General features: G+C 39.4%; 1 protein-coding gene across 1 annotated transcript in view; it reads left to right on the forward strand.

The window, feature by feature from the left end:
- atad2b (ATPase family AAA domain containing 2B) overlaps positions 1–17,859 on the forward strand; it is a 100,931-nt gene that overhangs the window by 29,851 nt on the left and 53,221 nt on the right. The window contains exons 13-16 of the mRNA XM_043687428.1: positions 4,405–4,579; positions 4,682–4,770; positions 9,474–9,633; positions 13,005–13,095. Coding sequence (XP_043543363.1) covers positions 4,405–4,579; positions 4,682–4,770; positions 9,474–9,633; positions 13,005–13,095 — 515 coding nt within the window. The remainder of the gene's footprint in view (positions 1–4,404; positions 4,580–4,681; positions 4,771–9,473; positions 9,634–13,004; positions 13,096–17,859) is intronic.

The raw sequence follows: 17,859 nt of genomic DNA on the forward strand, positions 1-17,859 counted from the left end.
TGTGGCAGAGAGGAGTGGAAGGGGCTAGGAAAGGAGTCAGGGGATGGGAAGAGAGGTTATTTGAAATTGGAGAACTCAATGTTTAGTCCTCCGGGTTATTGGCTGTCCAGGCAGAAGATGAGGTGTTTTGTTCCTTTAATTTGCGGTGTGGTTTGTTATGACGATGGAGGAGGCCAAGGATGGTCATGTTGGAAAGGGAGTAGGAAGGGGAGTTGAAATGGGCAGTGACTGGGAGATCTGGTTGGCCCCTGCAGGCCCAGCTGTGATGCTCGATGAACTGTTTCCTGAATTTACATTCGGTCTCCCCGATGGAGAGAAGACCACATTGGGAGCACCTGATGCAGTGAACTAGGTTGGAGGAGAGGCAGGTGAACCTCTGTCTCACCTGGGAAGACATTTTGAGGCCCTGGATGGAGGTGAAGGTGTTGGTGTACCAGCAGGTTTTGCATCTTTTCTGGATGCAGGGCAAGGTACCTGGGAGTTCAGGGGGGTTGGTGGGGAGATTGGCGCAAACCAAGGACTGTCGAAGGGAGCAGTCCTTGCGGAAGGCAGAGATGGGTGGGGAAGGGAAGATGTTCTTGGTGGTTTAGTCTAATTGGAGTTGGTGGAAGTGTTTAAGAATGATGAGTTGGATGCAGAGACTGGTGGGGTGGTAGGTGAGGACAAGGGGACTCTGTCTTTATTGCATTGGGAGGTGGGGGGTTGGGGTTTAGAGCAGTGAAGCTGGGAATGGAGGTGGTGCGATGAAGGGCTGTCTGGATGACAGAAGGAGGAAAAGCACGTTGTTTGAATCAGGTACTCCCGATGTGGTCTTCTCTACATCGTGGAGATTGAACGTAAACTTAAGGTTCGTCGAGCACTGCAGCCGGGCCCGCAGGGGCCAACCGTACCTCCCAGTCACTGCCCATTTCAATTCCCCTTCCCACTCCCTTTCCATCCTTGACCTCCTCCAATGCCACCACGAACCACACTGCAAATTGGAGGAACAACACCTTATCATCTGCTGGGCAGCGTACAGCCTGGAGGACTCAACGTTGAGTTCTCCAATTTCAAATAACTCCCTTCCATTCCTTCCTGCCACAAACCTAATTTATTCCTCCCATTGACCAACCAGGTCGTACCCTCTACTTGTCTTCACCTTGCCCTGCCTCCCCCTTTTATCTGCAGCACCCCCTACACCCATCCCCAGTCCTGAAGAAGGGTTACACCCAAAACGTCGACTTTTCCACCACCTGATGCTGCCTGGCTTGCTGTGTTCTTCCAGCCTCCTGACTGTCTACTTTGGATTCCAGCATCTGCAGTTTTTTTTGTCTCTACTGAGAAATGCAGGAGCATTTGACAGTCTCTCTAACCATTTCCACATGAAAAAATGTACAGTATATTGACAAATTATTTCTTGCTTGTGAAGAACAGGTCCCTTTGTATTATATATGTAACCTCCAGCACATGTAGATGTATCTCACTGCAAGCCTAATAATCTTAAACTGGCTTCTAGTTTAATTCTTAACACAGTCAGAGTTATTTATTGGCAATAATGACAATACCAAAATCACATTTACTGTATGATATCGTGTTCTGAGGTCAGCAAACATGAGCTAGTTGTGCATGATTAGCCTGCTGCACATTGCAAATGGTCAAAGAGATGTATTGTCTGCCAGTTATCAGCCTACGTACATAAAAACATAAGAAATAGGAACAGGAGTAGGCCATCTGCCCCATTGAACCTGCTCTGCCAGTCGTTGAGATCACGGCTGACCATCTCGTGGGTTCAGCTTCACTTAACTACCTGCTCACCTGGCATACACTGGCACTGAAACACCTATCACATTCCTTATTTGTGTGGTAAGCAAATGCTTGACAATAGCATTCTGGTCTTGTGTTTACTGCAAGGTAACCAATCACTGATGTTAAACTGATTTGAATTGTTTCTTGAGCAAGGGGATATTCCATTTCCCAGTCTTCTGGCACATATCTCATGTCTGGTGACAATTGAAAAATTAAAACACATCATTCCACTCTTTTCACTCCCCTTTAGCAGTGTTGCATACATTTGCTGCTCTTGTCCTTCAAAGTGGCAGAATTTTCAAGTTTAGTCAGTGCTATTGAAGGAAGCTTGTTTAGTTGCTGCAGTGCATTTTGTAAATGGTAGATGCTGTTGCCATTGTGTTGGTGGTGAACAAGATGAATGTTGAAGGGGGTCAATAAGGTGTAGTCATCACCTGATTCTATCTTATTGACCACCTTCAGTTTAAACTTCTTTGTCCTATGAGTGTCGGGGCTGCAGTCATCCAGGCAGGTAGTATATTATCACTTGTTTCTTATAGATAGTGAACAGGCATTTGGGAGACAAGAGATAAGTTACCCACTACAGAATCCCTAACCTCTGATTGTTCTTGTAGCCACTTGATTCATATGGCAAATCCAGTTCATTGTCTGGTCAATGGTAGCCCCCAGGGTGTTGTGAGAATAGAATTCTTGAATATAATGCTGCTAAATGTCATGGATGATGGTTAGATCCCCTTTAGTTGGTGATGTTTGCCTGACTTTTGCTGGTTATCCATGTTTCTTGCCACTTACTGGCCAAAGCCTGTCCAGGTCTTTCTGCCTATGGTAAAGGCTGCTTCAGTATCTGAGGAATTGTGGTTGGTGCTGAACAGTGTACAGTCATCCCCACTTCTGTTGTTATGATGGTGGGAGAATTATTCATGAAGAATATGAAGCTGGTTGGGCCTTGGAAACAATGCTGAGGAACTCATGACTGAGATGATTGTTCAACAACAACAACTTCTTCCTCTGTGGTAAGTATGACTTCAACCAGCAGAGAGTCTGTAACCCTGAACCAGATTCCTATTGCCTCTAGTTTTACTAGGGCTCCTTGAAACCATAATCCAACAAAGGCAGCCTCTCTCACTGCGCCTCTGCATTTTAGCTCTTTCTCTATGTTTGAACTAAGGCTGTAATGAAGTCAGAAGCTGAGTCGCCATGACAGAACCCAAACTGAACACAGTGAGCAGGTTATTGCTGAGCAGGTGTCACTTAATAATATTGTCAGCAAATCTTTCATTGCTTTGCTGATAATCAAAAAATAGACTGGTATGATGGTAATTGGCCAGGTTAGATTTGTTCCTTTTGTGGACAGCATTAACTGGACAATGTTTCACACTTTTGGGTAGATGCGTTTTGTAGCTGTACGGGAACAGCTTAACTAGGGGTATGGAGAGTTTTGGAGCACAACTCTCAGTACAGTTATCAGAATGTTGTCAGAGCCCAGAGTCTTTGCAATATCCAGTGTCTTCAGCTGTTTTGTGACATCACAGATGTATTACTGCACAGAGGGAGGTCATTTGGCCCATTGTGTTTACATCATTTCTCTAAATGAGCGTCATGACTTTGGGCCATTTGCTTTCCTATTTTCCCATAACATTCACATTTATTCAAATCAACTAATGCCCTCTTGAATACCTCAATTGAATCTGCCTTCGCCTTGCTTGTAGGTATTGCATTCCAGACTAGAGCAACTTGTTATTTGAAGTATTTTGCCACATAATATTTGCTTTTTCTTTGCAAATCACTTCAAATCTGCAAACTCTTGGTCTTAATCCTTTTATGAGTTTCTCCCTACCTAATTTGTCCAGACCCCCTCATGATGTTGGAAACTTCTGTCAGATCTCCTTTTGGACTTCTCTCCAAGGAGAACAGTCTGAAGCCCTCCAACTTGTCTTCAAAACTGTATTCTCTTTCCTGGAACCATTCTTGTAAAACACTTCTGCACTTCCTCCATTCACATCCTTCCTGTACTGTAGTTCCCAGAACTGCACACAATACTGCGGCTGAGATCTAACTAGCATCTTGTACAAGTTCAACATCACCTCTTTGTTCTTTTACTCTATGCCCTATTAATAAAGCTCAAGATACTTTATGCTTTATTAACTGCTCTCTCCACCTGTTCTATCACATTCAGTGATTTGTATGAGTATACATGCAGGTCACACTGCACTTGCACCCTCTTTAACGTTGATAGGTACTGTGGATATTAAAACAAATCATGAGGTGCATGATTAAAATGTAAAAGTATGGTTCAGTAGTTTTAGTCAAAACTAAATTTAAATACTTTTGCAGTGTTATTACTTTAGCAATATTTATTTACTGTAGTATGTTTATTCATAAAAAGTGAAGTCTTGTTCTCATACTTATCTATTTTAAAAGCAAACACTTGGTATGAATCATTAAATCACATCCCTGTTTGTCTTTTTATGGGATGTAGTAAACCAGATGGAGAGAAGGGAAGGAAAATGTTTTGGATTAGACCATCCGAAGAATTGTGAATTTCAATATCCGAAGTTAATGTTAAACTATATCTAGATACTGATGTGCATTTATGAATTATTTTGTTGGATGGTGTAGGGGATGTTTATTCTATGGACCACCTGGAACTGGCAAAACTTTGGTAGCTAGAGCACTGGCTAATGAATGCAGCCTAGGAGACAAGAAGGTTTCATTCTTCATGCGGAAAGGCGCAGATTGTCTCAGCAAATGGGTAGGGGAGTCTGAACGACAACTTAGGCTCCTCTTTGACCAGGTAAACAAAGCAAGTGGCAACATGTTTTCTAATTTTTTTATATGCACTATTGTAAATCTTAACATACAGACATAATTCACAATCTTTGCTTTCTTCTGGCAGGCTTACTTAATGCGTCCCTCAATTATATTTTTTGATGAAATTGATGGTCTGGCACCAGTTCGTTCAAGCAGACAAGATCAAATTCATAGGTATTGTTTTATGAATTCTGTGATAATATTTTTTGGAGTCTTAACATTTAGACTTGCATCAGAGTGAAAAGAAATGCTGTAATTATGAGAGAGGATAATTGTGGTTCATACAGCTAGCAAGATACTACTATACTTCTTATCAAATGCATTTGCAATGTTGCTTCATAGCATCCAAAATAATTCCTTGTCTCGTGTTGATAAAAATGTCCAGAACAATTTACTGTGGACAAAGAAACGGAATCGAGAGAACTCAGAGTCACAAATATTGATGTTTTGAAAACAGTTCACATTACAGAAGAAGTGCTTGATGTCTTCGACAACATGAAGGTAGATAAATCTCTGAGACCTGATCAAGTGTATCCCAGGATGTTGTGCGAAGTTAGGGAAAAAATTGTGCGTCCCAGCAGAGATATTTGTATTGTCTATAACCACGGATGAGGTGCCAGAAGACTGGAGAGTGACTAATGTTGTGCCTTTATTTAAGAAAAGCTGTAAGGTCTCTGGGAACTAGAGACCTGTGAACCTAATGTTGGTGATGGTTAAATTGTTGGAGGTGATTCTGAAAGATAGGATTCACATGCATTTGGAGAGGCAAGGTATGATTAGGAATAGTTAGTATGCATTTGTCCAGGGGAAGTCATGTCTCACAAACTTGATTGAGTTTTTTGAGGAAGTAATCAAAAAGATTGAGGGCAGTGCAGTGTACGTTGTTTACATGGCCATTAGCAAACCTTCCATGTGGTAGACTAAATAATAAAGCTAGATCACATGTGATTCAGGATGATCTGCCAATTGGTCTTGACGTAGCAGACAGAGGATGGTTGTGGAGGATTGTTTATCGGACTGGAGGCCTGTGACCAGCAGCCTTCCATAAGGATTAGTACTGGCTTCGCTTTGTAAACCATTTAGAAGAGAATATGGTGTGGTTAGTAAGTTTGTAGATGACACCAGATTGGTGGTATAGTGGACAGTGAAAAAGATTATCTCAGATTACAAAGAGATCTTGGTCATTTGGATCAGTGGACTGAGGGGTGTTGGATGGAGTTTAATTTGGATAAATACAAGGTATTGCATTTTGGTAAAAGAAACAAGGATAGGACTTATTACTGGTAGGACTTGGGTACTGTTGTAGAGCAGAGACAAGTGTTCAGGTACATAATTCTTTGAAATTTGCATCACAGGCAGAGAGGGTGATAAAGAAGACTATTCTTGCTTTCATTGCTCAGATCTTTGTAGAGGAATTGGTGTGTCATGTTGAGGTTTCTTAGGAATACTGGTGCAGTTCTGGTTTCCCTGCAAGAGGAAGGATATTATTAAATTGTAGAGGGTTCAGAAAAGGTTTACTGGCTTACAGTGAATGGAGGTTTAGAATTATAAACATAGGCTGGACCTTTTTGTCCTGGAGCACAGGAGGTTGACCTTATTGAGATTTATGATGTCATGAGAGGCATAGATAAGGTGAATGGCAAGGATCTTTGCCCTGGGGTGGGCGAGCTCAAAACTAGGGGACATATTTTTAAGATGAGAGGAGAAAGCTTTAAAAAGGACATGAGGGGCACCTTTCTTACACACAGTGGTTCATGTGTTAAATGAACTGCCGGAGGAAATGATAGATGCGGGTTTTACAGCATTTAAAAGACATTTAGATAAGGTTTGGAAGGCTATCTGCCACTTACAAGCAGATAGGACTAGTTTAGTTTGGAAACACGGTTGGCATGGATGAGTTGGACCAAAGAGTCTGATTTCATATTGTTTGTCTCTATACCTAATTGTTAAACATATCTCAGTTAGTGTCTATTTTTCCCAATGTCTGTTACCCTCTAATATTTACAATATATAATAGAATTTACCAACAACTTACTGTTTGGTCCTCATTAAATTTATGATTTGACTTGAGTAGTTCACTGATCACTTCACACATGCAAAGTTGGAACATTGCTTTCACTAGAAAGTTTAATTGTTCTGATTCCAACTGATGTTATTACTGGACAGATCAGATAGCAGACTGAAAACTGGCCTGATACATGAAATCTTTTGCTTTTCCATGAGGTAGTCTTTCCTGCAACACAAATGGGTTTCACAATCACACAGAGTATTTTGCAAAAGCAGTGAAGATAGACCAAACTAATAAACCAAACCAATTGCATGTAGCACATATTTAATGATGTTAAAACACTCAGTAAAAGCACAATCCCATTAATCCCAAAAACGTACCACTAGAGTACTCAAACATTAGAGAATATCCTTCTCTAGCCCACATATGGTTTGTCTTAGATGTGTCCTCAGTTCCCTGTTTTGAGAATCTTTTGGCCTCTTCCTTGATTTATCATGTTTTTTGAGCTTACACTTTGATAACCCCTTCAAGCACTTCTGTTGTGGAACTTGTACCTTACCCTGAGGTAACATATTTTAACAATTTTAAACTAGCATCTGTCTTTCTGGGGAGCAACTGCTTTGCACATCCAGCTCCACTAAAGACTGTTGCAGAATTGTCCCAACTGGAACAAAATAAAACTTTATTTTCCCAGCTATGGGTGTATACCCTGTGCCCAAAAATAAAATTCCAGAATTCTCTGAATAAAAGATGAATGCTGTTTAGTTCTTTTTTACATGTAAACTGTCCCAATATAAATAAATTCCCACTCTCTTCCAAAACTACTTCTCTTGGGACTGTTTTAAAAAGCCATCGCCATAGTTACAAAAATAATTAAAGGTTAATCATAAACCCCTTCAGAGACCCACACAACCCAAATACCACTAGTACAAATTCAGAAATTTGAACTCAAAAATAAGCTATATGTAACTCATGCCACTTGTGTCACACAATTCATATTAAATGTTAAACTTAGCATCATGTTGATGGGGAATTTTGAGCCATCTGGTCCAGCTGTTGTGGGGTAGGTGCAGCTTTATTAACATAATTACCTAATACTAGAATATTTAAAATTATTGTGTTGGGCCCAGAGGACTTGGGAGCAAGATTAGGCATTCAGTCATTTGAGACTGTTCTGTCATTCAACAAGATCCTGTCTGATCTGGTTGTGGTCTCAATTCAACCTTCCATCTGTACTCTCCCCTTAATTTTGAATCCATGTCTGTCATTATCTGTCTAATTCAGATATAAATACATTCAGTTCTCCAATCTCCTTTGCTTTCTTTGGGGAAAAAAAAAAACTACAGATTGATGACTGTTTGAAAGAAACCAGTCTGATTCTTGTCTGACTTAAAAGGGGAGACCTCTTCAGCTTAATTGTATCTTTTAGTTTTCGTCTCCCCCACAAATGAAGACATCGTTCCTGTCTCCAGTTTGTTAATTCTACTCAAGATCTTGTGTTTCAATAAGATACCACTCATTCTAAACTCCAGCGGACAGATCACCACCCAATCTGTCCAACCTTTTCTCATAAAATACTTCAATCCTTCCCTGACCCCAGGATTGAGTTCTGTGAACTATCTCTGAACTGCTTCTAATAAAATTAATTCTTCTCCAAATGAGAAGGCCAAAACTGCACACATATTCTAGATGTATTTTCACTACAGCTGCAGTAAAACTCCCCTAATTTCATATGTCATTCCACTTGCAACATTTTAATGACAGTGTGTCTAGACTATTCAAATTAATGGTAAGGAAGATTATTCCACATTGTTTTATTTGAGAGGTTTGGATACATTGCTAATTAGTGGTGAATAACGTTATGAAAATTGAAGAGGATGACATTGTGTAGGAATGTATTTGTGAATTTATTTGCTGTATGTCTCTTGATAGCTGTCAATGTGAAAAACGCACATTTTGTTTTTCTGTTTCTTTCAGTCTATCGACTGTTTTACTTATGCAGTCATTGGCACTGTTGGGACAATGATTGTCCACCCCGGTCCAATCTCAGAAGTCACATGATACCAGATTATAGCCCAACAGGTTTATTTATCAGATGAGGAGGGAGCAGCATTACGAAAGCTTGTGATTTCATACAAACCTATTGGACTATAACCTGGTGTCATATGACTTTTGCCAACATATTTTGGTTTTTGAACCAGGTCTTTTGTAAAATTCGCAAACTCTTTTGGAAAGTCCAAATATACCATGGTCAATACATTTTGTTTTGCTTGTAAACTTACTCATTTAACTAATTTTATTAAAATAAGTTGACAGCATTATTTGCTGTTTTACAAAATTGTTCACAGTACCACAAATTTTTATTTCCATTTGATTATATGAGTACAGATGATAAAGTTAAGGTAGTTTATTAAGTATTGCTATGTGAAATCTTTTTTAAAGAAAATTCTTGAATCAAAACTCTTCAATACTTAATCAGATTTTATGGTTGAATTTCCTTTTTTGGATTCATTTTGAAAGTTGATCTGTTAGAAATCTATAGTTTCTTCCAATATTTAACTTGAACAGTGCTTTGTTGCCAACATCATTGGAATAGCCTGATGAGGAACTATTTCTGATCAGGTTATTTTTCTTATTATAGGCAACTTGATTGTTGTGTGCTCTTGTGGTCCCATAATGTAGCCATCATGTGTACTCTGGATGAGAATTTAAGGCAAAACTAGTGACGTAGACAAGAACAATTTTAAGAAATTGTACATTTTCATTGAATGTTTTCTTCCAATATTGTACATCTATGTGATGTTAGAGTTAATTATAATGTGTTTTGCTTATTTATTCTTGTGTAAGGTTACTCCTATTTCTTTATCAGCTCTATAGTATCCACATTACTGGCACTGATGGATGGACTGGATAATAGAGGCGAAGTAGTTATAATCGGTGCTACAAATAGACTTGATTCCATTGACCCCGCGCTCAGGAGACCAGGTCGTTTTGACAGAGAATTCCTCTTTAACCTGCCTGATAAAAAGGTATTGGAAAATTTTTGAGGTATTATTTCTTAAGTGGAGCTTTATATTGTAATCTTACTGTAACTTATGGGAAATGGTGTTTTTTGGTGTTTCCTGTGTTCCCTCAGCAGTTTCAGTAAAACAGTAATACTGTTGCTATAAAGCAACACGTTTACTGAACCGTTGCATGATGGATATGTGCTAAAGTATCAATAGGTGTTACTGGTAATGAAATATTGGTGTCTCATTTTTAATGCTCCTTTATTTTCTGTGCATCTCTACTGGATTTTACAGTGGTAAATATAGGCAAGAGGTGCACAAAGACGCAAGATTAATAGAAGGAATCTAGTTTTGTTCTTTCAGTTCTCTAAACTGTATTTCTTAAAAATCTATTGCCACAACTCAAATTGTCTTTGGAGTGTCGGATGCTGAGGGGTGACCTTATAGAGGTTTACAAAATTATGAGGGGCATGGATAGGGTAAATAGACTAAGTCTTTTCCCTGGGGTTGAGGAGTCCAGAACTAGAGGGCATAGGTTTAGGGTGAGAGGGGAAAGATATAAAAGAGACCGACGAGGCAACTTTTTCACGCAGAGGGTGGTACGTATATGGAATGAGCTGCCAGAGGAAGTGGTGGAGGCTGGTACAATTGCAACATTTAAAAGGCATTTGGATGGGTATATGAATAGGAAGGGTGTGGAGGGATATGGGCTGGGTGCTGGCAGGTGGGACTAGATTGGGATGGGATATCTGGTCGGCATGGATGGGTTGGACCGAAGGGTCTGTTTCCATGCTGTACATCTCTATGACTCTATCAGTATTGTGGACTTGAAGGCTAGTTTATTCTTGTGTTTGTGTACCTCTTGAGCCTCCTTCATCTAACTCTGCTAGCAAATCCTTTATTCCTTTTTACTTTGTGTACTTATTTATCTTTTGCTTAAATGCATCTTTAATGCTCATTTCATTAACTTCTTCTGGTAAATAAGTTTCTCTATATTGAAGGGACTGTACAAAAAGAAGTTATTGTTGTGTTAAAGTTATCGGTGACTATCTAATATTTATGAACCATAGTTCAGTTCTGTCTAGAAGAGGAATCTTTTTCTTTGTTTACCCGATCAAATCCCTTTGTAATTTTAAAGGTCATCTAGTCACTTTTCACCTTTTCCAGGGAAAAGAGCTCTGACCTCACGGTCTGTCCTAATGGTTATAAATGCGCACTTCAGATCACTTTGAAACCCTTTTTTTTCATCTTCTTCAGTTTCTGTTTATTTTCTCCATAATAGGCAGATCAAACTTGGCGTAGCTTTCTTGAGTGTGGTTGAATTGAGATGCTGTGCTTATTTAAGTCAACCCTTCTGTCTTTCAGTATTTTCTAACAATGAACCCCAGTGCCTTTGATGCATTTTTAAAGCCTTCTAATTGCTGATCATTCTTAAAATTTGTGAAACAGTAGCCCTACATTCCTTTGCTCCTCTTTCTGATTTGAACTTGCATTTCCAGAAAGTCATAGCTTTTACAGCACTGAAGCACTGTTGAGTTTGTTGAGTCATTGTTGAATTAGGTAGCTGAAATATATTCACACACAAGAAATTGAATGCAGAGCTGTTGATGCTGGTACAAGTGTGGAAAAGGTGATGAAGTGATCCAAGTAAGTGATCCAGCACAGTGGCATTACAGGGTTGGTGGTGGGGCTGAATTGTGTGGGTAACAGTAAGTGAGGGAATATGCCTGTGATAATGAGAGTGGTAGAAAATGTAACATCTTCTTCACTTACTGTTAACTAGGTGGGAGGTGTGTAAAGTAGCGAGAGCAGATGGTGGCACTTATCCTGGCAGAACGAAGAAGGTCATTTACCTTCTTGCTCTTCTCAGTGTTGCTCGGGGTACTAGAGACAGGTACTGTCTTGTTCATAACCTCTGGCCGTGCTGGCAAGGTCTTGTGGTGTGGCCTGCTCTGTCGATGTTTGGGAAAAGAGGATAGTCCTTATCTGGACCATCTTGTCCAGCAGGACCTTCAGACCCTTGGCACTCCACTTTGTGGGCAATTTACCCTTCTCAGTAATGCCTAGGTGAATGTCTGCAAACATGCAGGGGACCTGTTGAGCAGATGTGCAGTGGCATTTTAAACATGGCACTGATACCAGGGATGCTAATATGTACCTGGATATTTGAGCAGTGGCAAGTACTTCTGGCTAAGGCACGTGGGAGAATCGGGTTAGCATTGGGTGAGAGGGTTGCCATAAGTGAGGAAGTTCCTGAGGCTTGACTGGGACAATAATATGAAAAAATGTCGCAAGGGAACCCACCATGAAACTCAAATTTAATTTTGCCAAATTATGGTGACTTTGGTGTTTTCCAACACCATCTATTACACTGAGTCAATATCAGAAACATAGCATTCCTATCGGTATTTAGAAATGTTAATTAATTGATCCTTTCCGATTTCTTTTCTTTGGATTGTTGACATGTTATTTTCATTCCTTCCCCAATATGCTGGCATGAACTGAAGTGACTGATTACTGGACTTGAATTGAAAAATTGTATCCTCCTTTTATGAGGAAAACTGTTAATCTCTGAACTAAAACTTTGAATCTTCTCTTCTGAAATCACCACTAAACAGATTGCTCTCATATGTTTATTTTGCCTACCTTGAACTCAACAGTACAAATATTTTATTTGTTAACATCACAAGTTCTCTAATGCTGTCTTCTCAGATGTTTTCTCAGAATTTATACAGTTAGGTCAGTGTTCCAAATTGATTCTCTGACATTGTTCAAAAAAACCCCGCAGAATTGGCGTACAACCATCTATCTCTATTTTAAAATCCAAATCTCAAAATTATATATAGGACATCTTTCACCACAATTGCATGATATATTGTGATGTGAGGGGGATGAATAATAAAAATAGTATAACTCCAGCACCTGCTTCAGCACTGGTATTCCGAAACTTTGCCTGTTGTGATGTGACCTGGGTTATGATGGTGCGCTCTTTCTTTGTTCATTCCTGCCCTCGGAAACAACTAAGTAGCTTCAGCAATGTCATCTCTCACAGAAACTCTAAGTTCTAACAGCTATTGTTCATGTGAAATTAGCAACATGGGGACCAAGACAGAACTCAATCCCTGAGAACAGGAGAAAGGGGCAGTTATCTTACATTTCTAATTTCTAATACTTAATAGCCAATTTTGTGCATGTGGCACAATTTATCTTAATTTATCTTTTAAATTATTAAAGATCTACTTTGAGAATTTTGTTTTATTAGAGTATTGCTCTGACCCTGCAAGATGGAGACTGAAAACATTATTATTTAGGAATTCAAAATGGACCATAGTTAATGTTTTGAAGTCATAAAGTACGAACATTGTATTTGGTTCTTTTTGTTGACCATTTAGGCACGAAAGCACATATTTCAAATACATACCAGAGACTGGAATCCAAAACTGTTGCAGGGTTTCCTTGATGAATTAGCTGAAAAATGTGTAGGTGAGTATTGAACTTAAAATCCTTGGAAGTATACTTATTCTATATTGTATTTTATGATCTCTTTGGGTAATATCAGCTTGAGCAATTGCATTATGGTATTAAATACACTGAAGTGGGGTGAGCTGATGTATGTTAGGTCTGAGTTCAATGAATGGGTATTTAGCTTATTCTACATGTGGAACTGCTAGATCAGTGGTCAACCAATTTTTGAGTTCTTCACACGTCAGTAGGTTAACATGTATTTGATAAACATTGTTCATGTCTTTTTAAAAATTTAAAAGGACTTTTTTTTGTTTTTCATAAATTGGTATTGATAAAATATAACTTCTACAAATTCTTCCTCTGAACATGATTGCTGGCAAGGTTGGCATTTATTGCCTATGTCTAGTTTACCTGAAGTTGTGTTAGCAACCTTCTTGAACCATGCGGTCTGTACACCTCAACAAGGTCAATTAAAATGCATCATCTGTCAATTTTCAGAATGAAATTCCACTTGCCATTGATCAGCCGGTCTATATCGTCCTACAGTCTAAGATGACATCCCTGCTGTTTTTGTCACCACCAATTTTAGTGTCATTTGCAAACAAACTGATCATACGTCCTATGTTCATGTCCAGTTCATTGATGTACATAACAAAGAACAAGGGACCCAGTGCCCTTTGATCATTGTCCTTTGATCATCACCCTTTGCTTCCTGCCACAAAGCCAATTTTAGATTCAGTTTAGCAAACTGCCTTGCGTCTTGTGGACTCTTCGCTTCTTAATGATTCTGCCTCACATGACCTTGTCTAAAGCTTTAAATCAACTGTACTAGCTTCATCTACACACCTAGTCATTCCTCAAAATTCAAATTTGTTGGACATGATATCCCAGTGATAAAACTATGTTGACTACCTTTGATTAAACTATACCTCTGCAAGTGTACATTGATTTAGTTGCTCAGAATCTTTTTCAGTCGTTTCTGTACAACTGATGTTAAACTCATTTGCTCATAGTTTCTTGGTTTATCCCAACTACCCTTCTTAAAACAATAATGCTACAACATTAGTTGTCTTGCAGTCCTCTGGCATCCCTCCCGTATCTAGAGAGAAATAGAGATTTAATGTCAAAGCCCCTGTAATCTCCTCCCTTGGTTCCTACAGGAGTCTGGATACTTCTGACCTGAACCAAGGGATTTATCCAATTTCAAGCCTGCTAAAACTGCTGATACCTCTCCATCTTAATATTAATTGTTCAAATAAATGCAGTCACCCTCTGTAATTACAATGCTTACACTGTCTTTCCCTATAGTGAATGCAGATGAAAAGTACCTGTTGAAAACCTCAGCTGTGTCGTCCAGCTCCATCCATAAAATTGTCATATTTGTCCCTAATGGACCCTAAATCTTGCCCTAGTTGTTCTCTTGCCCCAATATACTTATGAAACATTGTTGGTTTTTCCTCTAATGTTACCTCCCAGTGTTTTTTCATGTCCCTTCTTTGTTCTCCTACTTTATTTAAATAACCACCCTCACACTTTCTAGGTCATCCACTGTTTTGAGACCTGGGTATCTGCAACGAGCTTTACTTGACATTCGGGTTACTCTGGACTTGTTCATCCCGCCCTGCACTTCTCCGGGAACATGTTGACTCAGCACTGTCAATGTTATCCTTTTGAATAACTCCACTGCTCTAATGTAAATTTTCCTGCAAGTAGTTGCTTCCCTCCACTTTGGCCAGATCCAGTCTTATCACATTAAAGCCAACCTTCCCCAGTTCTGAGCCTTTATTTTTCATTTCAGAGTCTTGACCCATAATTGAAGAAATTGCAATTTCCTGGCACCAAAGGCACATTAATTCTGCTAAGTAGATTCTGGTTTAGAAATCTAGAACGCTATTGTTGTGTATTTACACTGCACTTGCTTTGCGTGCGTGCCACTCAGCTTGCAACTGTGAATTGCCCATGTGAGATATTTAGGTGCGTTACCTGTTGATGACGCCATAAAGCACCAGATTCTGACTCTGAAGAATTATCGCAATCCTGTCAGTGATGTCCTGCTATGACTTGTTATTATAAGTAGGCTTCATGGAGTTCTGCAGTTGTTGGTGCATTTTTGGTGACCAGAGTTAGACACATGACAGGTGCCATGGCTCATTGGAAAAGCTAATCTTTGTGGCCATTAACTTACTATAAACTGGCTACAAGAGATCAGGTTATGGAAACTTGCAGCAGAATACAGAGAATTAGGAACAGGCGTTTGGCTATTTGGGCCCCTGAGCCAGCTTGACAAATCAGCAAGATCATAACTGATGCCTTAACTCTTTCTTGCTTGCTCCCTATAACCCTGGACTATGCGATAGATTTTAAAATCTATCTAATTCAGCCTTGAGTATATAAGAGAATACCAAAGACTAGTAGATCTTCTGGGAAAGTAAACAGTCTTCTTCTTCGCCACAGCTCCATTGGAGACCCTTTTAGTTTTAAACAGTGCCTCCTAGTTCTAGGTTTACCCAAAGAGGAAGTATCTTTTCAGTATCCGCTCAGCTAATCCCCTCCGAATCTTTGATTGAATAAGATCACCGACCAATCTTTTAAACTCCAAACAATTTGGTCCATTTACTTGTTCTGCAACAACAGTTTTGAGGCAAATATTATAAAGTGTCAAAATCTTTTTAATACTGGAATACATATTGATTAATAAACCCCTAGAGGGTTTTGATTGAATTTTTAAAAATGTAGCCTCGGCCAATGTTGCTACATTGAATGATCTGTGTATATATTTTGGATTTTGTAATTTAGAAGATAATAATCCTTTCAAAACCCTTAATGTTAATATATTTTAATTAATATATGTGAGAAAAGGTCAGAAAATATAGGGCATTTGCTGGAAGACCTTGAACATATCACAAGAGAACAACTAAGTTTAATAGTTTGACAGGAGATAATTCAGGAATCAAAACAAAATGATCAGTATGTACAAAATGTAACTGGTTATTTATTTGAACAATTGACCAAATCAACTGTGTATTTCAAATTCTTGTTGTGGTTCTGTTCGCCGAGCTGGGAATTTGTGTTGCAGACATTTCGTCCCCTGTCTTGAGGATGTCACCTAGACAGGGGACGAAACGTCTGCAACACAAATTCCCAGCTTGGCGTACAGAACCACAACAACCCGAGCTACAAATCTCCCAAATTTCAAATTCTTATTAAATTTTCAACATCCACTCTATTTAAACTATAGGTTTGAATTCGTTTATCTTTGCTTATAATGTACTGTTTCTTAACTCAGAGATTGAATCCAAAGTTCCTGCCAGTGTTGCATTTTGAATTAGCTGCTGAATTCTACACAAATGAGTCATGATCAGAAATAAAAATTGAAAGAACTGCGGACGTTGTAAATTAGGAACAAAAACAGAAGTTGCTGGAAAAGTTCAGCAGGTCTGGCAGCATCTGTGAAGAGAAATCAGATAACATTTTGGATCTGGTGACCCTTTCTCAGAACACTTGTGAGGAAGGGTCACTGAATCCGAAATGTTAACTTTAATTTCTCTTCACAGATACTGCCAATCATGATCAGATGTTCTTTTTGAAATTTGAAGTTAATCTGAAAATTGTAATTTCAACCCCCTTGATTCAGTTTGTTTCAAAGTCAAAGAAAGCATTTTTGTTGGAAGGCTGCATGGGTGCATTAACTGACAGATCTGGGGATATATGTGCAAAAGCCATTACAGTGGGCAAAGTTGGTTGAGAGAGTGATTAAAAAAGCAAACAGGATCCTGGGCTCTGTAAAAAGTTGCAGAGTGTACAAAAGCAATGTCGGAATGTTAAACCTTAGTAAAACATATTGCTTTGGTCTCAACTAAAGTATTGTGCCCAATTTAGGAAGGATGTGAAGGCTTTATAGGCAATTCAGTTATATTTTCCTGACCAATCATGGATGGTCAATAAATGTTAGCCTAGCCAGCGACACAGACATCCCATGAACAAATAAAAAGAAGTATGGGCATATTTGTTAAGTTATGGTTGTTTTCCTTCAGCGCAGATGATTGACAGTAGCATTAATAGAGGTGCTCAAATTATGAGGAATCCAATCAGTGTTGTGGTTCTGTTCGCCGAGCTGGGAATTTGTGTTGCAGACGTTTCGTCCCCTGTCTAGGTGACATCCTCAGTGCTTGGGAGCCTCCTGTGAAGCGCTTCTGTGATCTTTCCTCCGGCATTTGTAGTGGTTTGAATCTGCTGCTTCCGGTTGTCAGTTCCAGCTGTCCGCTGCAGTGGTCGGTATATTGGGTCCAGGTCAATGTGCTTATTGAATGAATCTGTGGATGAGTGCCATGACCCTAGGAATTCCCTGACTGTTCTCTGTTTGGCTTGTCCTACAATAGTAGTGTTGTCCCAGTCGAATTCGTGTTGCTTGTCATCTGCGTGTGTGGCTACTAAGGATAGCTGGTCGTGTCGTTTCGTGGCTAGTTGGTGTTCATGGATGTGGATCGTTAGCTGTCTTCCTGTTTGTCCTATGTAGTGTTTTGTGCAGACCTTGCATGGGATTTTGTACACTACATTGGTTTTGCTCATGCTGGGTATTGGGTCCTTCGTTCTGGTGAGTTGTTGTCTGAGAGTGGTTGTTGGTTTGTGTGCTGTTATGAGTCCTAGTGGTCGCAGTATATTGGCTGTCAGTTCGGAAATGGTCTTGATGTATGGTAGTGTGGCTAGTCCTTTGGGTTGCGGCATGTCCTTGTTTTGTTGTCTTTCCCTTAGGCATCTGTTGATGAAATTGCGCGGGTATCC

The sequence above is a fragment of the Chiloscyllium plagiosum genome, chromosome 3 (genome assembly GCF_004010195.1).
Source record: "Chiloscyllium plagiosum isolate BGI_BamShark_2017 chromosome 3, ASM401019v2, whole genome shotgun sequence".
In the NCBI taxonomy this organism is placed as follows: Eukaryota; Metazoa; Chordata; class Chondrichthyes; order Orectolobiformes; family Hemiscylliidae; genus Chiloscyllium; species Chiloscyllium plagiosum.